Source organism: Ornithodoros turicata, chromosome 1, assembly GCF_037126465.1.
Source record: "Ornithodoros turicata isolate Travis chromosome 1, ASM3712646v1, whole genome shotgun sequence".
Lineage (NCBI taxonomy): Eukaryota > Metazoa > Arthropoda > Arachnida > Ixodida > Argasidae > Ornithodoros > Ornithodoros turicata.
Genome location: NC_088201.1, coordinates 12,256,390 through 12,277,573, shown reverse-complemented (window position 1 = coordinate 12,277,573; position 21,184 = coordinate 12,256,390). Strand labels below are relative to the sequence as shown.

Here is a 21,184-nt window from a genome sequence, read left to right as displayed (position 1 = left end):
GTATTGCGCACATATGAGCAAAAATGCGTGCGGGCACGCAAACTCAATGTGGATCATCAAGAACCATTGCGCCCAACTCAATCAAGCGAGGTATTCTGCTTTTTTCGTCCAAGGTTGTCACCTTTTGTTGCTAGGTATTCATTGAGCTTCGTGAGACAAGGTGCTAGTCGTTTTTTTCTTTGTCAGTCGCGCGATTATGGAACTTAATGTTGAAATGCTGTTCATAATGAATCTACATTGTAATGTACTGTGTTGTAACGTAATAACATGCGTAGTCTGGCACGACTGGGCAACCTCGTTCGAATAAAGCGTCGTGCACATTCATATGTTCAAATTACCAGGAGTTTCCCCCCCGTTGAAATACACATAGCTTTGCCAGGACCAGAGTGTCAGTTCTAATTATCTGAAAGTTCAAATTAACGGGATTGTACTGTACTATATCTAATGAGTACTTGAGCCTCCGAAAACGTACGGGGCATTATCTAACACAGAATATTGCCCTGGCCACTTCACGTCTGAACTTGTTGAAAGCGATGTTGCTTGCCATTAGACACAGAGAGTAACGTGTATTTTTGGAATTTCTTCCATAGCCCCGAGAGCCCACAAAAAGCTGGAACAACCAGCCCTGAAACACAAGGTGTGTCCTCATCACCTTCATCCAAGACGCGTTCCCGGCGTCCCCCACACCGCCGTGGTGGGTCTGGGAGCTACAACTACCTTGCTGGTGGCAGCAGTGCTGCATCCTCACCGAAATGGAACGGAACGCGTTCATGCCTCATTGACAGTGAAACACAAACTGAAGGGAATGAAATGATGAGTGAAACTGACTTGACATCTCCGTGTATGACGTCGCCATCTTATCCCCCACCCACATCACTACGAGAAAGTGACCACGATAATTCGAACATGGTCTTAGCCTGCAAAACCCCCGGGAGCGAATCGTCGTCTGCATTTGACGACACAACACCCTCTACATCTGGGCAGATCTTCTCACCGCAGGATCTCAACAGTAACAAGCCAAACACCACAACGGCTGTTGAAGATGAGTTTGATTTGAATGATCAACTCTCAGTGATGTCGCAGATGTCACAGAGGCCCATGCAGGAACGTTCGGGAACACCACGCCGAAAACGTGTCATGACAGACAGTGACGAATCTCCAACTGGGAACTTAGCCCCTGGAAGTGGCAACTTGCAGCGAAGAAACCAGCGAAATGCTGCAAAGAGCGTTGGAGCTCCACACTGCACAAAGGTATGTGCGAAATGTTAACATGTCAAATGGGTTGTTGTTGCCAAAATTCTCCGGTGCGCTGGTACTCTTCCCTGCTAATAACATATGTCTCTACATCAGTATCACATTGTATCTGCATGGCCACACACTTGGAAATGCCCCGCCCACTGTCATAGTAGAGTCAAAGCTGAGTTGGAGTTAAGCTGTACATGTTAAGCCTGGCAACAGGCTTGAGTAGCGAGCTGATTTTTATGTTGGGTGAGAGGAAGTTTTGAATGTGAAATTGTTCTATTTTGCCAACTAGTAATTTTGAATTAAGACGTCAGTTTCATTAACTAACACTGTTTGAGCCTTTGGTTGGAATGTGGCATGATGGTTTATTTACTAATCGATCATTTTCAAATGAAACATTAGTTTTACTAAGTAGGGCTTGCAAGCCAAAGCTTTTAATGTAAAACTGTACATTTATTGTGAGGTAATTTTGAATTGAGATGCCAGGTTTACATATTTGGTTTACATATTTGGTTAAGACGTAATTTTATGACAACGCTCGCACGCATCCTGTTGCATCCTGTTGTTTGTTGGGCATGGACAACTGTGCAAAGTACCGTATTTTGTAGAGCTGCGTGAATAGCAAAATTTGCATTGCGAATAGTTAACGGATATTTCACTTTCACTGCGAATCAAATCTGAATAATTTCTTCAGATGGCGAATCGAATTCGAATAAGCAGGAAAGACCCATATTGAATAATTTTGAATACTTCATGGTGAAATACTTTGTGGTGGTGTGCTCATTAGATGATTTTCTGCTCCAAACATGCGAGCCTTTTCGCCCAGCGTAATATATTGTGAGAGGAGGGTTCCTCTGTATGGTAGAGTAGAGTGCATAAGTTGGGATGAACTGCGCTGAGAGCTAGTCAACATGTTCCATGTGGCCTGCTTTGTGTGCATCTCCTCATTTTTATATTTACAATGTGAATGTCCTGTACCTTTTTTTAGAAACTGCACATATTTCCATCTGTTACTGAACATAACTATTGATGTTGAGAGTACATTTACTGGAACCTGCAATGCCCAGAGTACAGTGTTGACCATGAGATCACAATATTTGTAGACGTTGGTGTGTGTATATTGTAAAAAATGTAAAGTGGGCTCCACCTAACGCCGTAGTGCAATGAGGTGAAGCCGACTTGCAGAACGGAGCCGCACAACAAAAGAACAATGGCGGTAACGTGCATTGGGCTTCACCTAACTCTTTATTGTAATGAGGCGAAGCCGACTTGCCGAATGGCGACAGGACAGCGATACCTCGCTTCCGTACTATTACAAAAATATTCGAAAATTTTGAATACTGAAAATAAGTTGTGAATAGCATTCGAATAGCATCAGATATTCGTTTCATATTTGAAATTTGGAATATTCGCACAGGTCTAGTATTTTCCAATGTGTAACACGCACATTATACGTTGAAAAAAGTGTCGCAAAGAGGCACTGCGCATTATGCACCGAACTTTTTTCAATATTCGCTCATTCTAGAGGGTGTGCGCTACACAGTGGAAAATACGGTAATATGTAGGAAATTAAATTTTATTCTCTACAAATGTCAAAATGCCTTCAATGTCAAGAGCTATGGTAAAGTCGACCTCCCCTATAAGGTTGGGCTGGAGCCTTGAGATGTTCTGGTGCCATAATGATTCCCAAATAATCGATGCAGAAGTGTAACCTTTTCCTGCTGCATTACCTGATCACTCCCTTCACCGTGGGGTCCGTTTTGGTAGTCTGCTGAAGAATAGACGAGTTCAGAAAATCCCAGTGCTCTTTGCGCACGCTTTGCATCCTGGGCGCTTACTGAGCGGGGGAACGAAGAATAATCCTTCAGATTTCGCTGACCTTGACACGTCGTGGACAATGGACCGGCAGGGGAGAAATCTGAACAGTTTGGAGGCCACCCGTTTCTTTCGTATTAGTAAACTCCCACAGTTCAAAGCGGTGCTAAGCACTCTGGGATTTTCTGAACTCATCTATTGGTAATGCAGGAAGATACGGAAATTTGTTTTTAATGCTAACAACTAGAACAAACTTGCTGGCTGGAAGCAGATTAACTTCACGTTACAACTCACTTGAGTGCTTCAGTGTGAACTGCATGAATATATAATATGGAACAGTTTAAGTTGAACCACAGTATATACTGCACTACACATAGCATCATTAAATTTCTGGGTGCTTGGACACTCAGCACCTATGGTGGATGAAAACCATCTTGGTATTTCTACACCACCTACCTTAGATGTAAGATTAAGACTATTTTATTTGCATTAAGACTTGGACATGGCAACATACCGTGTTCGGTACTAGAATACTCGAGAAAAGACGTGCACTGCCGGAACACAAAGGAACTTAAATAGGGCATCCGCAGAGTTGCAGTTCAAAAAAAGTAGTCTGTCCTTTGTACCCAAAGGGGTCACTCATCGATCTAGGATTTTTCCGAGGGGGGGTCCGCTATGGACAAGTGCCAGGTGTATGCTGGGATTGGTCCACTGAACTCTGTGTTTAAGTCTGGAATTGAGGGGGGGGGTCCGGACCCCTGGACCACCCCTAGATCCACGCCTGCTCATGACACCTGTGTTTGTCTCCCCCACTATCCTTGTTCTTCTTGTGCTGCTGACCTTGGATATGCTTGGCTATCTGTGTCTGTCATAGTTACTGTTTTCGTTGTTGCGTAGGATTTTTCTTCAACTGAGGAAGAAGGTGAAGTCGATGATGAATACAATGCACACAAAGGGTAAGTGCTTCTGCTGGCTATATTGATGTGTCATGGTTAGGGTCCTGCACTTCTGACTTACCCTGAGAAACAGTCTGGAAAGCACTCAACTAAAAAGTTGTATTGGTTTTGTCGCCACTATTGCTAGCACAACACGCCTGGTGTACAAATTAATTTCAGTGTAGTCTTCATCCTAGACTTGTTCAAATATTCTAAACTCTCTATTTGGTACGTGCTTCCAACTGAATAGCTTTAGATGCTGACACATTGCATCTGGAAATTGCTATATATCTGGATACTGCACGTACACAGTGTTAAACTCGCCTCAGTACCTTTGAGGAGCAGGTGTAAAGGAAAGCCAGGTTCATTTTCCAAAGCTGCATAACATCTTGCAAGCAGGGCTGGATTTTTGTCGTGAAACAACTCACCTAAAAGTGCTAAAAATCCTCCACATGATGTGCGAAAACATTGTTTTAAACCTTGTCCTACATCACGTACCACAGTGAAAAAGAAACGCCCTTTCTGAAAAAGTCGTTCCTTCATTGCAAACGTCCAAATGAGAAAACGGGCATTATTGCGGAGAGCAGCCAACACTGAATAATTTGACGGTGTGCACGCTCACGCTTGTGTGATATCCACGCGGTGGCCTCACCTCTGTATCCTACATGATTGCGATACTGGACTGTGTACCTTCATTGTGGGAACGTACATTTGAAATCCAGGAGACTATCTCAGATGCGGCAAGCCACAAGTGGGCAGTCCATTTCGACGCTGAGCTCAGAGGGAAACCTATCGGAAGAAGAAGGCAACACGAGCGAATACTCAAGCTCACACAACACTCCGAGTGAACTACTGTCCAGCCTTTCCAACCCAGATATCCTGGGATCGGGCGACGGCTCTCACCTCGGAGGCTCGCCTCGGCGTCACACGCTTGCTACTCCGGTCAGCGCCAGCTCAGTCCTGCGGGAAAAAGGAGCCCTTGAGAAGCTCAAGCGGGTGAGAATTCCTCGCTTGTGTGACTCTACTTCCATTTTGCATCCACTAAAATCCTGATGAGTTACGATGCAGATTGTTGAGGGATCCCGTAAGAACAGTGTATGCTTTTTGTTACTTGACATAATTAGCGAAACATGGTTCGCCGGATGTTGTCATGAGATAAATTTTCTTTATACACAATATCAAAAACTCACTAGAGTGATTTGGTGTTATAAATTTTAAGCACCGTAACAGCATTGCTAATGAGTGGGCTTCTGCGTCTGCACAGTATTTATAAACCTTATTAGTGTTTGTAGACCATCGTAAAATACTCTTTATTGAGTCAGCCTTGAGCATTAGCATTTGCAGAGTAGATTGGATGATACGTTTTCCAGGTAATAAAATTCTTGAGCAATCCAAGCAATCAAGGAAGCTGTTCAGCCAGAGTGTTTTGCTATCTATTCTAAAATTTATTGTCTTATTACAGAATCCAATGCCCACAATTAAGGATATTTACTCATCCCCGAGCCACTCTCACAGTTCCTCATCAACAAACTCTTCCGAGTCCGAAGACGGATCGCGTCAGACGGTAGCAACTACATGCACAAGGATCTCGAAAGGGGGAGCCGAGACTACAGTATGGTAACGACCACAAATTATTGTATACATTCCACTGTGAATGGCTTGTATATAGTGACAACTCTCACAGACTGAATGGTTGATACATGGATGAACCAATAGGGGTACTGCTAAAAAATTTGAGTGTGCTACGCTGAAGATCTGTTGTGCATTTGGTGGGGACTCAGTGAGCATTGCTGTTTTAGTCTTTCATTCTCACTTTACGATGCATCATTTTGAAAGCACGTTTCCTGTACTCAGTTCATTCTTGAGGCTGTGCTTTGTGAATGATGTGTTGTCACCGTGAAGGACTTTTGGCTGCACACATGTGCGGATATGTATGTCTACAGTAGGGATCAAACTAGGGTAGTTCTCTGTTATCTACTCATTTCGCTCATTCCATGTTTTATGCAAGAAAAGTGGCATGCACGTTGGGCTTTTGGTATATCAGCTTGAAAAAGTAGCCTCATTCTTAAACCTTCTGATCAGCAGCTGGGAAATGTAGCAGCATAATTTAGTTGTTACCTGTGAATTAGCGTTTCACATTAGGTGTACCTTAAATGTTGTTGTTCTTCTAGCATGCTGAACAGGCACATGTCTGTTCACACATGGGATACCTGAATAACCTGAAAACTAGGGATGGGGAATTGGCATGGTTTATAAGTGATGGAGCTTTATCTATAGTATCAATAGTGATGGTACAAAGTGTGACGTAGGCAGTGCTAAAAAAAAGAACAACAAAACACCTAATGCCTGCTTCTGATTAGCAGCTTGTTCACCTTGTGAAAATCTAACAACATAAAAGTAAGATGGGCTTCTCGGACATAGCTTTAGAGCCTATGTCGGCATCAGGCTTTGCCAGATGGACTGGCCTGCCGCAAATGTGTTACTAGGGGTTGCATATGTCACCCATTAACCATAAGGAGAATCCTGATTTCTGCTGCACATTCGACAACCTTCATTTCATTTTTTGTGCTCAAAGCATTACAGTGTGTATTACTGTGCCAGAAGGGTGTTACCTTATAATCATAAGCATTCCATGAAGTATTCTTAAATAATTATTTTGTAGTCACAATTCCATTTTTCATGCACACACATACATGTTTTTTTAAAAAAAAAGAACAGCACAAAGCCAATATCTTCTGTTCCGAGTGCATTGTAGCTCAGTTACATTCCGTGTGACAGAAGGCCCAAAGGCAGAAGTTGTCCCGATTCTATTGGAAGCTCTGCGAAAGCTTCACTTTGCATATTCATGCAACATCCTTATTGCAAAGACACACATGATCCATGCATGCAACCATTCTGGCATTGTACATTTCAGAGTGACCACTTTCAGCGCGGCTATTGGGGAAAAATTATGAACCCTGTTTTTTTTTTTTTTTTTTTCATCTGTAACCAAATTTCTTTGGGAGGTTACTTTTTCACGTTTTAGCGTGACTTTACTTTGGAGTAAATATTTAATAGCTTATTGTATCATACAAAACAAATGTACTCTCTAGAAAATGTCATTATAGGGAAGTTGACATGTCGAGATGGATTTGTAGCAAGAGATTCAGAAGTCTTCTGCAACCCAGCAACATTCCACACAGTAGATATATTGTTAAGCAATATAAAGAAAAAGGAAAGCTAACATGCATTTGCTACCTCAAGTACTTTGTGTGATTTTTTTTTTTTTGTTACTGTACTGTACTTTCCATTCCATTTACTAGGATTTTTCGTTGACACTGTGTCATTTTATTGTTAGAACGCTATTCCCAATACTGTACTGTAAGAATGCATAACTCATTCCACATTGAGGTTCGGCTTTTATCTTTCATCATCATTACCGTGTCCTAAGGTGTATGTAAATATGCACATCGTCACCAACATATGTTGCACTTGTAATGCATTCTCTTTTGGGTGTATATCATATCAATGGACAGGGTCACTTTACTCAGAAACGGTTACGGTTCTCACATCATTCCATGACTCTGCTGTTTATGATTTTACATGTTCTGGCTGAACAGTTTAGGCTTACTGTGATTTTGAGAAATATAATGTTGGGAGTTCATTTATCACTACTATTCATTTCCTGACGAGTAGATGCAAGATTTTTTTTTTTCTTATACAGTGTGCGCAAAGGAGGTATGAGATATACTATGTGGAAAACAAGGTCAATCAGTAGAAAGAACAAAACTTAATATGTTTATCGTATGTGTGAAATAATCACATTGACAGGTTTGCAGCTCTTCAAGTGGCCCATCCATTGAAGTGTTGTTCAGCACTACTTGCACATGTATAGTGTATCATTGAAGCTGTCTTGTATGATATATGTACTACCTGCAGAACACTCGATATGTTTCTGCCAGAGAAAGTACCCAACAATGTACGGTGTTGCAGCTGAGCCTGCAGACGTCCTTTGGGTCTGTACCATTTCACATTCTGTAAATATGTTACTAGAGACGTTGAACGTGAATGCTTGCACATAAGCTGCAATAAGATATACACTTATGATGTTATGCATGTACAGTGCACGTTTATTATCGTGCACTTTGGAACGCGATTCATGTTACGAGTAGTTACTGTGTACTGGGTTGTGTCTTCGTCATCTCACACCTAGTTTTTGCATCATTCCAGAATGAAACTTTGTTGGGCACATTTAGCTGACTCGGAAGTGACTTGTAGTACATGGACACGTAAGCTAAGACCTGAATGACGTCGTTAACATACTGTGTTAGATGCTCACATGCCCCGCCAGATGTGGTAGAATCACTGTGCCAGAATATATGGAATGACACGCTATCATGAAACAGCTAGTGTCAGTGTGGCATAATAATGTATGTGTATTAGCATTGCTCAGTACACTTGTCCTATGTCAGTGCAAATCTCCTGCTCTCGGTAGTTCTCCAGTACCTAATGCTGCTTCCTCTTTTATTCCCGATGCGTTAGTGGTGTGACACTTCTTCACAAAACCCGTTAGACACAGGGTGTCTGGCAGCCCTTCCAGTGGCGTAAAATTCGGAACACCATAACAGACTCTGTAAGGAGGTGAAGCCCCCCTCGAGTCATGAGAGGAGTTTGTGTCATTTTTGTGTTCAAGCATATCTGGGTAGAAGTGCTGCAGGGTGGGGCTTTATTTATTTGTCACGCAACCTGTTCGAATCGTATTTATAATGCTGACGTGCGTACAGTACAAAGCGCTGGTTGCAAAATGGCCATTGATTACAGATGTTACGACAAATAAAGCACAACACAAGCAGTGTACAACATAACTTTGTCTGCTCGTCAGGAGGATTTGTTTCGCTTTTCCATCGTATTTCCTGCAACATTAAATACCTGCATGCACAACAATTTACAGCAACACCTTGACAAGGTCAATGAAGGTGAGTGAAAGCTCTCTGACATTGAGCAATTACCATATATAAATACTTTACTATTTTCATTTTACTACATATCAGACTGCTCTAACAGTTCTCTACCAAAACAACTATGATCACCAGCAACAGGGCAAGTGCGCAGGCGATCTGGTACATCTTGATCAACGAAACTATTCCCTGTCTCTGGCTTTTCGTTGATCACTGTGATCATGACAGCTGTGACAATGGCACCACAGTGGCCATCTGTGGATGTGCTTTTGTGATAGTTCAGCCGCTTCTCGCAGTTGTTTCGATCAACCAGTTAGTTTGTGGAGTGTCAATACTCCTGTGCAGCACTTTTCATTTTGAGCAATAATCAACAAGTGAACATGAACCCACTCCCCCCCCCAGCGACACTGCTAGACATACATGCAGGCTGAAGAGCTGGAAATCCTGTACGGCAGAGCCGGCATCTACGGTGGGGCAGGGAGGTGCAAATTTCCCACTTGTCCCCCGGAGGCGTAAAGTAGATGCCAGCCTTGCTGTACAGGTTTGGTTGTCACTCTTCAAATGTTCAAGCAGAAGTTATGTAGTTGCTTACAGCTTTCTCCAAACATCTGCTTATGCAGTCATCTTTTCCCCTGACCGCTGGGCTCGTGGGCTGGGCCTCAACCTATCTATCAAAGTGCCACGATTCACTGAAATTAGACTTTGTGCAATTAGAAGCAATTTGTGTGGAAGTTCTGGACTTGCTTGGTTGTACCATCTTTCAGTGCTTATCAGGCATGTTGGGTAAAGCAGGAAATACTAGCACCTGTAAATCATGCATTTTGTGCCAAATTCAACTGAGTTTTAGAACGCAAGCCCTGGCATTGCATGGTCTGTCAATCCATTTTTGTCTAGCATATTTTAAGTTCTTTATATAAGCCAAGTGTATGGCAGGGGTTCTACTGCTGGTGCTGTTCTTTAGCACAGTGATGACCCATAATGGCAAATGAAAGATTCTGATATCTTTGTTAGCATAGTTCAAACACAATATTTACAAAAAATCTTTTACGGTTTGTTCCGACGATGCCGCACCCGTTACGCATGATTCTGTCCCATTTTAACTGTGCGCAGTTAAAATGCAAACATACTTTCGCCATGAATGTTTGCGTCAGACAGGACGCAAAAATTCAGAACAACCAAATGCTCGAGTGAATAAAAACTTTCGCATTGCAGTAGCACTCCACTCAGGGCGTTTATGTTTATTCGCTCGGAGGCTCGGACTCATAGCGAATACACGACTCGGAGCGCTTCCGAGCGAATAAACATGAACGATCTCAAAGAAGATTGGATGACCTCATCACTGTCAGAGTACCATACTAAATACAATCACTATACTGAAATGCCAGACGGAGGAACAGACGAACGGCATGACTCAAACCGACAACGCAATCACCCCGATCACACAGACACCGTACATCCCGTGCATCATAGCCGTGCATGGAGGCACGCAAGACCCGCAAGCCGCAGAAACGCAGGTAGAAGTCACGCATGCGCAGTAGGAAGCATGGGCACGCTTGCGATGCCGCCGGATGGCGTCGTGACGAGATGAGGGGAGAGCGGCAGGCGGCAAGTAGTGGAAAAGTTTCAAAAACTATGCATGCTGCTTAGTCAGTTTCCTGAACTTCCATATGAATGGTCATCGTAGATGTTCTCAATATGTGGTTGTTAATACAACTACTGGACAACGTCTTGGGAGGAAATAGTTCACTAAATGAGCTAAAGGTAAGCGACTCTTTGTGCACATCGAGACGGCTGCAGGAGATGAGCTACAGAAACTCGCCCCGGCGCCTTTATCTTATTTTTTTTTGCTTCATACTAACAATTTCTAGCTCAACGAAAACTTGAATGTAGTTGATGTTTGTGGGGAGGATAGCACCTCTAACATTTCTGTTTTTGATGGATTGTAGTGCTGCCGATTTTGAACGCAATGCTTCAACTTGTCTTGGAATTTAAGACTGCAGAGCAGTGTTTTTGTCTACTCCCGTATCATTTTACGTTCATGCTAACCAACATCTAGTTAAATAACGTTCATGAAATGTGATATTGACACCTCGATATGTAACTGCAAGCGTGGGAATGACATATCGACAATGAGTGAGTCAACGCCGAATGTGACAAACGTACGTGTAGCCTTGCGTGTAGCGTTTTCCGTGAGCATGAAGGGAAAAACGGAAACGGCACGAATAGCAGGGACCTGCAAATCCAATACACCAGCTCGTTTGCCTTCTAGTCCTTAGTTTAACGTCAGACGGTTGAAAGATGAGTCCTCGCTCTTTTCTCGGAATCGCGTTGATGACGTGCATTTACCATCGAAAATTGCAGCCGTAAAAGAGAAGAAAATCCTTGCACATGTCCTTGCGTCCTGAAATTTGCAGCCACGAAGTTCAATGTGGCCACTCCGACCGGTTCGTTGACTTTTTTTTCTCGCACCAGCATTTGGAGATCCTGACAGCGTGGTTCTTGAAGACAAGTGCAACCACAAATGTCCTTCCCTCATCTTCCTTACAGGCTACAATAGGTTAAAAATAAAACGGAAAGAACGTACCATTTCTTCCTCTCCCCTTTGATAATTACATATATATCAAGTTGTGCATCTCGGCTCAAAATAATAGAAGGCCGAGGGTGTTGTTGGCAGTTTCCCAGGCAGCTAGGCTCACGGTTGTTTACACGAACCGGCGGAGACAAACTTTTGTAGGCCGGAGCGCACCGGTACAAACAGTTGGGGTCGTTCTGTGTCAGCCTCAAGTAGAAATGAGAACATTTATAACGGAAGTGATAGCAAGCATTTGGAGAGGTTTACCAGCAAATCGTATATAAGCAGCATGACTAAGTACTGTCGTAACGTCACATTTGTGGCATTTCGTTCTCCATCTCGCTTTTTTCCATGGGCGTTTGTACAGTGGGACTAAATCGCTACAGGCGGGGGGAGCTGAACTTCGAAGAACTGCCACACTAAGAACTTTCTGTGTACAGAGAAAAATACAAGCTACACGCAGTGGAGAATATGACTATAAACATGTTTGCACTGAACGGCATGCAGTTAATTAGGAAATGACTAGTTTTTCTCCATGTCAATAACCGGCATAGTTCGACATGTGCTTTTTGTGACATGGATATAGTCCGAATACAGTGCATTTTCGTTGCTGCCTAAAATAACGTCACTTGGAGTAAGCAGTGTTCATACCGGTTGACGGGCAAACCCTGTAAAAATACAAGACACACTGATCGATGTCCGTGCATGAGAGGGGGGCGCCGCCCCCTTAACCCCCACCTTCCGATGCCCCTGGTCGTGTGACAACGCCGCTGTCTGCTACACGCGTGGTTTTGTGTTTGCACGACAATCAGTAGAGAATTTTAGTATATCGTACGCAAAGGCGATAGCGTACGTAACAGATAGCGTTGGTGGCTCTGTGCACTGCGCGAAGCTCTTTCTGTTACCGGCGTGCGCAGAAACATCAACGCTATGCCTTTCGTACGCAAAGGCGATAGCGTACGATGTACTAACGTTGACCTTGAGTTTCGCCGTGACGGTGCAACGCGGTGAAGGTTGCAGCATGGCTACTGTAGTGAGAAGATAAACATGGCTATGGCATGGGTCTCTGAAATAATATTGATCCTTCTCCATCTTGTGAAAAATAACCGGTCTGGTACAAGATGCAAACAATCTCCCAGCAGAGGTGAAGGTAACAAAACCGTTTGTGCTAGCGCCGCGAGAGTCAAGGTGTGGAGAGGGGTTTATTATGTCGATGTGCTTGGGAAGGAAATGTCTGCGTATTTCTTCTATCACTCTCTCCCACGACCATTACCAAAATGGAGATGGGCAAACTAATGGACGAAAACTACCTTCTATAAATATTACTGGATCGCAGACGTGATGAGTTGCGCAGCATCAACCTTTCCATCGGCTGTAGAGTAGTCGGCAGGGCACGCAGAAGCAATAAGCAGAAGACGAGTTTTGGTCAGACATATTTACGTACCGATAGAGCGAAGGACAGAAATAATGCCCAGGGGTGGTGTTGCAAAATTGCCGCAGTACGCAACAATTGCAGCGTACATCCTATGATGACGCAGAAAGTTTGTATAGATGTGCTGAAGGTTCAAGGCTACCCTATTATTAGGAAAAAGCTGACACCGGATGGCGTATTGTCACCCATCCGCCTACCCATCCGAAGCGGTCAGAGATGCCCCGCTCTCGTGCCTTCATGAACAACTTATGATACATAGCGTGAGAAGAACACCCTGCATTCATTTTCGTCTCCGTTGTTGCTATTTTGAAAAGTGCAACGGGGGTGAAGTGATTTTCCAGCCTCGAGCCAAAAGCATCCATGTCCCGCTCCTGCTCACGGTGTCGCTCCCGAGGGGGGACTTCGGGGGTCTCACTGGTGAATCCAGGGCTCCGTATAGTCGCTGAAGAATTTACCGCAGAAAATGTTCCGTAACGGAAAGTGTTCGCTGAAGTTTTCCGAACGAAAATTCTCTGTCGTCGAGGCCAAATACAATTCGTCACTGTTTGGTGGTTCCTCGAGCGAATGGACACGCACAAAAATACTCAATTATTCTGACTATCCCGAAATGGCTTCGAAACGTGGCATAAACCTTTGCATAAATGTGCATAAAAAGAGCTTTAATGAAATATCTGTTCGTTAAGTCTGTTCGACATCTCCTCTTTTTGTTTGTTTGTTTTTTGTCAGCTACGACTTTACGGCTGCTTCATTCCCCCCCCCCCCCAATTCTATTCACAACATTTTTATTCGTAAGTTGAAGATGGTGCCCGTTGTTTTTTCATTTCTTCCTGCTCTCTGGATAACGGGGGGGGGGGGTATGTTTATTAAGAAAAAAAGAAAGAAAGAACCGTCTACCACCACAGCAGAGCACGGAGTCCGTGTGGGACCTCTATATAGTCACGTCTCAATCTCGTCAAATACGTTCAAAGCAGTGGAGAAACAGCGCGAATGCTGCGCTTGGCCGTCCTCCAGGAGGAACGATAACATGCGTGTACCATACGAACCGGTGCAGCCGCGATGATGCATCGAGCGTGCAATTTATTAAGGGGGATGAGACGCTTCGATATAATTCGTAATTTTTATCATAGAGGTTTTACTGCACGTTAGAATAATGAGTGCAATGAATTATTCTTCTACGTGCGTAATGTAATTATATATAATGTGCATAATTTCTTGCACGTTTCGAATTCTACGAAGGAATGCTATCTACCCGTAAATTTACTGTGCCACAATCTCATTTTAGATTTGAACGGGCAGCTGTGTTTCATAGCATGATCCCAGATATCTTTGCGCCAGAAAATTCCAAATCAAACTCAGCTGTGTTTCGTGTTCTGTTGCCTCAAACACTCTTTACATTTGATATTACTCAATGTCAATATAGCATATTGTGTCAGACGCGTGCTCGTAGAAAACAATAGTTTTTTTCCCCTTCTTTTTCGTGTTTAGCCGTTTGACTAGGCGACTGACGAGTTTTATTAGTGCAGTCTGACAGCGTTTTGCAGTTAAAGGCGTCTGGAAGCGACTCGCCACAGCTAAAGGGCGGCGGGTTTCTGGTAATTGCTGAAGCAATTATCGGTTTTCTAATTCTGCGCGGCAATGTTTGCCGAATGCCCTTTTAACATTTTGGAATGCGAAGACTCTGGGAACCGAAGCTTGTTTACAATCCGATCTGTTTTATTGTCCCTTAATTAATTCTACAGAAAAATAAAATACCCACAGGCACATAGGAAAAAACCTATTTGGCCTTAGTCGCTCTTGTGCCATAAAGCACCCAAAACACCAAACACCACCAAACATAGGGAAAAACGGACTGCAAGCAGGAGGGGTGAATGTCGCAAATTCGAAATCCGACTAGGAGATTTGAAGTTGAATTCGCTAGAAACTGTTGGTTAGAAATAGACTGATGTGCACAAAGCCCCGAAAGTACGGTATATTTCGTGGCCTTTCGCAAAATTAAACAGCGATCAAAAAAAAAAAAAAAAAAAAGAGGGAGAGAGCGATACCGGTGAGCGAGTAAAACCCCCGTTTCAGTAGCGCAAAAACTCACACACACACACACAAAAGTTAAAAAAAAAAATAAGTTGCAGCACTATACCGGATTTTGTGAAGTTCCCTTTCACATCCATCTTGGCAGTACACGCCACTCCAGGAAGGAGTGTGTTCCTCGAGATTATATCCTACGGTCCAGTTTCCCTCGCAAAAATAAAAATAAAAAACCGGATCGCTCTAGGCGAATGAAAGGGACTGAATGTCGTTAGCAGTGATGTATCGTAGTCACACTATTGTTTCAGTGCGGCTAATTCACTAATTAGATAAAATTAGCGCACTTTTAAAATAAGACTTTAAAAACTTTTAAGCGAACGGCCGAGATGTCAGTTAGAAAATTGTAGAGCGAAAGTTGTAGAGAAAACCCCAACGGAGGTGTTTCCAAAGAGAGAGCCCGTGAAGTAAACAAAGGCAAACAAATAAAAAACCACGTGGCAAAACGTGCCTGCGCGCCGCGGTTGCAGAGAGCGGTGTCAACACCGGTGTCAACACCGGTGTCACTTGGTATTCTTGTATTTCGTGGCATTCTTTTTCGACAAAAAAGAAAAAAAAAGAGAGAGAGATAGAAAGAGAGACGCAATGCGTACCTCGTTCGGATGTTTCTCAAGGCACTCTACGTCTTTCAAATTGACACTTCGATCCTCACACCAGTATTTTAATAATAATTAACCTGGCCTAATTAATTAATTGAACACAATGAAAAAATACTGCTACACACGGCTGGTGAGAACATTCAGCCTGTTTCGTTTGCGCAGAGTCCTCCATGAAATCTTGGTGAATATTAGTTTGGACATATCCGTCTGGATGAAACATCGACTGAGCCTCCCGTTGACGTCCCGTCATGTGTGTACTGAGGCGAAAGCGTTTCTTCAGGGTGGTGTGAATGAAAGATGGCACGACCTCATCTCCGCCTACACTGCGCGCGGCACCCAAGCAGCACACACCTGTTTTCCTCGAGTGCATGACGGCCGCAATTGTTGCTGCACGCGACGGCAATTTTTTTTGTGTGACGTTTTTTTGCTGTCTCGACCTTGTCTTCTTAGCGTGCTTCCTTCGCAGCCACGTGCGGGGGTTGCCTGTGGAGTGAGACACTAGAGTTGCAATACTGGCAATACCATCGTTGGAAGCAACAGTTTGGGCGCGGTACGAATAATCGAGTTTCGTGCCACGTGTGTTTAACAATTTATTGATCGCAGACGGTGCGAAGGATAATAGAGAGTTTTAACAGACCGTTGATAACGTGGCTTGCGTCGAAGCGTATCAACCGGAACCAATCAGTGGATAAGATTCTGAGTCACGCACCACTGCGATTGGTTCCGATAGGCACGATAACCTTATCAACGGTATACTAATACCCCTGACACACGGGCGCATTCAGAACCTCTTATCTCAAGGCCTTTGGGAAATTCCACAATTGAAATAGGAAACATTCACGCCCCAAGCAGCACAATGTACCGAAAGTTGAGTGCAATAGGGGTGGACGGTATGTGTCTTATCAATGTTCTTTAGTTTCACGAGTCTGTTCAAGGCCTTTCACCTACCCGCCCACCCCTATTGCACTCGACTTTCAGTACATTGTGCTGCTTGGGGCAGCACTGTTTCGCGCTCTCTGCGGCATCGAACTTGTCGCCCTATCTAATAAAACAGTTGAGATAAAAGGCCGTAAATGTGCCCGTGTGACGAGGGTATAAAACTCACTAATATGCGAGCGTGCTCTGTACCGAGAAACACACCGTTGCACCCGCACCGTTTGCCAATTTATACCGGTACGGGGGAGCTGACATGAAAAGCGAGGCCATTGCTCTGCCAGTATCAGTTTTTCTTTTGTTTCTTGTCCATGTTATGAAAAAAAAAAAGAAAAAAAAGGTTTCAGCTCTAATCCTCTTTCTCGTCGCCAGCTGCTTCCTGGGCCCCTTCACCGCAGAGATAAGTACTACTCGAAATGCATTTCGAGTAGTACTTATCTCTGCGGTGTTTCCATCGGAGGCAATGGCGCGTGATGATGACGCACGAGCACATACACTCAACCCCTCTGTAACCTTAAAGGTCTGCCCAGGACGCACATTCCGTTGCCCACCTCTGTGAGGCCGACAACGGTGAGCTCTTTCATTTCGCACCACCACCCCTCTGTAACACACAAACTGAGCCTTCGTACGTGTGTGTGTGTGTTTGTAAAGGCAAACAGGCGCGTGGTGTAGGGATGGAAATTCTTCCATGTCAAACATGTCCACGTCTCGCCACACAAAGAAAGTGGAGTGGGCCGATTTGATTTTCACGCTGGGTGAGAGTTTCAGTATCTATATCAGTATCTATATTAGTATCTATATCAGTATCAGTATCGCTATGACATACCAAGGTGGCAGGGGTGGACTGTGTAAAAAACGCTTTGCACTTGCATGTGTGGTAAAATTTGTGACACAATGACTAGCTTTCTTTCGTTCACCACTTGCTCTTTTATTTCGGATACACTGGTAATGATCCACAATTATGAAATGTGTGCAACAACAACTTTATTTTGTGATGATGAGTAGGAAGTTTCATCGCCAGGGATGAAATGTGTGGTATTCTTTGCAACGAAATCGAATAAGTCGCAAGGAAAGACACGCTTATAGCGTACGTTTTCCTCAGAGAAACTATAGTCTGTGTCCGTCCGTTCTTCCGTTTCATTGACAGGCACGTGAACGTTCATTCCGAATCCTTTGTCGTGCGCGCTTCGTGTGTGCACACAACAACGACAAATAATGTGATGACAATCTCGTAAGATATTTCACCGCACGTGTGCAGAGCTGCATGAACGTGCCATCTGTTAGCACTGTTGCGCAACGATTTGCAGAACTCCTCGCAATCATAGCCTCCTCTATAATGACCTATACACGTGCAGGGAAAAGAAAACAGACGAGCGAGCGAGCCCAGCGCAAACACACCTGGAAGTATCCATCAAGCAAAGCAAACAGCGCACCGTGCTTCTCAATAGATGAAGCCACACCCGGCTTTTTGGAGCCGTAGTAGAAATAAACGGAGCTTGGATCTGGAAAAAAGAAAAGGCGCAGTAAGGAATTGTAAACACAGGATGCCGGCCACGCAGACAAGGCGCTCGCCTAACAGTACAAGGAACTAACTGAATGGCGTCACAATAGCGATGTACGATCGGATTCTCTCGTGGGAAAGCCTTTCATCGGAAACCACTTGGAGACGACCGCTTGTGCTTCCACTCGTTGAGACGGGAATAACAACGCGCGAAGAAACTGATTATCCCGTCACGACCAGCCGTGATTTCCTGTTTGATATTCAGCGGTGCGGAATACACCATCACCTTTCGCCTCTGTTGTATTCGGACTTGTACCATTCAACGACGCAAAAGGAATATGCATGAGGTAGGATGGACACCCCCGCTGGGCGTTGAGTATAACGACGTCGGGATATAGTTCTTGCAGTCGTCGAAAAAGCCAGACAGCAGCGAAATATATAGTTCGGTATATAGTCGTTGTTCAGCATGTTTTGCAGGAGAGGTCGAGAAGGGGGGGGGGATTTATTGGCAGAAAAAAAGGAAAGATAAAAGGGAAAGGTCAGCCATGCAGCACGCCGGCTTGCTATTCCCTAAAAAAATGAAAAGAAAGCAAATAAAAATAAATAAATAAAAACGAATAAAGTAAAATAAATAAATAAAAAGAAGGCGAGAGGTCTCCTTGGGTGTGGTACATGCTGCACCCAAAAAGAAATAGATAGGAAAGTGGGCGTTAAAGGCGATTTTTTTTGTTTTTTCTGTTTCATAATAACAGCAGGGTTACTCCTCGGCGAAGTGCCCATCCAATTGAACTAGTCCTGCTTCGTATTGTATATTTGTCGCGATTGGGCTAGATGAAGCTCGAGGAGGTCGAGGAACAGCGCTTGGAAGCAAATGTGTACATCGGCACTACTATCGTGTCGTTTAGAAATTTTTCCAACCCTAGTGCGTGTAATTAATTCCGTATTGAGTAATCAGTCGACGGGAACGTAAATTGCTGAATCGATGGTACGTTGTCGAGAGCGCGATAACGGCGTGGTGTAATGGCACCATAGGTGGGCATTTTCCTGCGGCCTCACTCATCCTCACCTCACGAAGCACAGACTTCATTGGCCTCACTCACCGCCACAAAATTTTGCTCGCCAGTAACTAAACCTCAGTCACCCTCACATTCCATTTTGTATTTTGCCCTCACAAACCTCACCTCAGGGCATCGAGATCGCGAGAGGCCTCACTATCCTGACATGCCTTCACCTCATGAGGCTATTCACAACACTTATGGCCGCACGTATCTTTACCTCATGAGGTTCCTCATCCTCACGTGTCCTCACCTCATAAGGGCCCTCATGTCCTCACGGCGCCTCACGTACTTTCGCCTAATGAGGACACACATGGCCTCACGAGTCCTCATCCTCACGTGCCCTCACCTCGTGAATACCCCCATGGCCTGACGTGTCTTCAAGTCACTCGGAGGCACATGAGCCTCAAAAGAACTTTCCGTCATGTTCACATGACACGTGGGCGTTGGACTACTGTGTTGGTAGTTCGTACTAATGATACTGCGCGGCATTAAACTGTTTATTGGGTTTCGTGCTGTTCTTGGATAAATTTGGTAACAGTTGCTACTGTCACAGTGAGGTTTAACGTTAGTGTTTGGCATCAGCAAAGAGGAGCCCGAACCCATCACCTCATCCGTGAGGCCCCTCACGAAAAGCCTCATGGCCTCATCCGTGAGGTCCTTCACGAAAGACCTCACGGCCTCATCCGTGAAGCTCCTCACAGAATACGTTGTAATCTCACGTATTGATGGCCTCACGACGACTGGCCTCATGAGGGCCCTCACGGTGGGCCTCATGAGGGACAATGCCTCACGACTGTCCTCGTGAGCAACACTCAGCGTGGTCTGGCCTCACTCACCCTCACCTCATTGTCATGAGGTGAGGATGAGGCGTCTTCATGAGGGTCCTCATGAGTGAAGACGCCCAGCTATGAATGGCACACCTGAGCTCGCTTGCACGAACGCTGAGGAAATTCCTCAGTGCCGTCCTCAACGAGCAGCATTGAGGGCGGCAGCGTGTGCCCGAAGCACAACCGAAGCTATACTGAGAACATGACTGAGGATTTCCCCAGCGTTCGTGCAAGCGCGCTCTGACCGGCAATCAGAAATGTTCGACTCCCGCCACTGGCTCTCGCTGAGTTTTCGTCCAACTGCCGCCCTTGAGATCTTTACGTCGACCACATGTGGTTTGTATCTAATCTCGGTTACCGTCCATTGTAATCTCCATTATCAGTCTAGTCAGAGATAGTGCTTCGTCGTCCTCTTGTGTTCCTGGGAAGAAAGAATCCGGGGCAGGTCAATAAGGGACAGTACAGATATCGTGCACTTATTGCTGAGTGCGTCCAATTGTTTTGTAATCTGGTAACGGCAGGGGCGGATCCAGGATTTTTCGGCGGGGGGTTTTCCAGCCTTGCATGGACAGCATTCTACATGCACTTCCTGGAGGCCAGTTGGAGCATTATTGACGATAGCGGTTGAGAGAGGGGGGTCAGGACATCCGGAGATGCGCTGCTATAGGTAACGGTATGGTCGTGAGAGTTTTTCAATAGGCCTTTTTAGAAAAGCAAGCGCCTGTGGCACGCAAGGACTCATGGGAACGGAGGTACAAGAACAACAACATTCCCGGTGTGCGTAGCAGCAGCGTCAGTCGGGATAAACCATACTTAACCGAAGCAGACGACAGAGCAGTGTCCCTCAAAGTTCCCACGCTGCTTTGCGCCGCGCGCATCTTTTTAAAATGGTCTATTGCACGTGACGGTCATCCGGTCTGTGAGGCTATTCCAATGGCAGAGTCGGAGCAAGTGGCACACTCCGCAGTGGAGCGGCTTGATCTGGCATAGAGCAAGTGATCCGAATCTGCGACTGGGACACTTGCGCCCAACTTGGAGTTTAGCGCTGGCCAATCTTCCTTGGTGGATGGCGGCTAGAGACGGAGGAAGAAGGAGATTGTACTCATATATGGCGATAACTCATGTTCCGATTATGCCCGCCATAGATACAACGCCATGTTTTGCAACATCAAGATCCTCCTAATCTCCTAACGTTGCCCGGTGATGTCTGGCTTATTGTTTTCTTCAAGAAACAAAATTGCTAACGTACGACGC

The 21,184-nt window shown here is 44.7% G+C and overlaps 2 protein-coding genes across 9 annotated transcripts in view; both read left to right on the top strand.

The window, feature by feature from the left end:
• The window catches only part of LOC135377490 (mitogen-activated protein kinase kinase kinase 13-A-like), a 33,196-nt gene extending 24,360 nt beyond the window's left edge, over positions 1 to 8,836 (top strand). For 6 of the 7 annotated variants that reach the window (XM_064609918.1, XM_064609922.1, XM_064609917.1 and 3 more), the window contains 4 exons: positions 591 to 1,251; positions 3,955 to 4,013; positions 4,715 to 4,988; positions 5,455 to 6,691. In XM_064609918.1, the coding sequence (XP_064465988.1) occupies positions 591 to 1,251; positions 3,955 to 4,013; positions 4,715 to 4,988; positions 5,455 to 5,613 (1,153 nt within the window). In that variant the 3' untranslated portion in view covers positions 5,614 to 6,691. Of the gene's footprint in view, positions 1 to 590; positions 1,252 to 3,954; positions 4,014 to 4,714; positions 4,989 to 5,454; positions 6,692 to 8,201 lie in introns of those variants that run through there. The other variant, XM_064609921.1, reaches the window with a different exon arrangement.
• A 1,638-nt stretch (positions 8,837 to 10,474) lies between these two features.
• Positions 10,475 to 21,184, top strand: part of LOC135377492 (beta-1,3-galactosyltransferase 5-like) — a 54,117-nt gene continuing 43,407 nt past the window's right edge. The window contains exon 1 of one of the 2 annotated variants that reach the window (XM_064609925.1): positions 10,475 to 10,690. The gene's annotated coding sequence lies outside the window, so the exon portion shown is untranslated. The remainder of the gene's footprint in view (positions 10,691 to 21,184) is intronic. The other variant, XM_064609924.1, reaches the window with a different exon arrangement.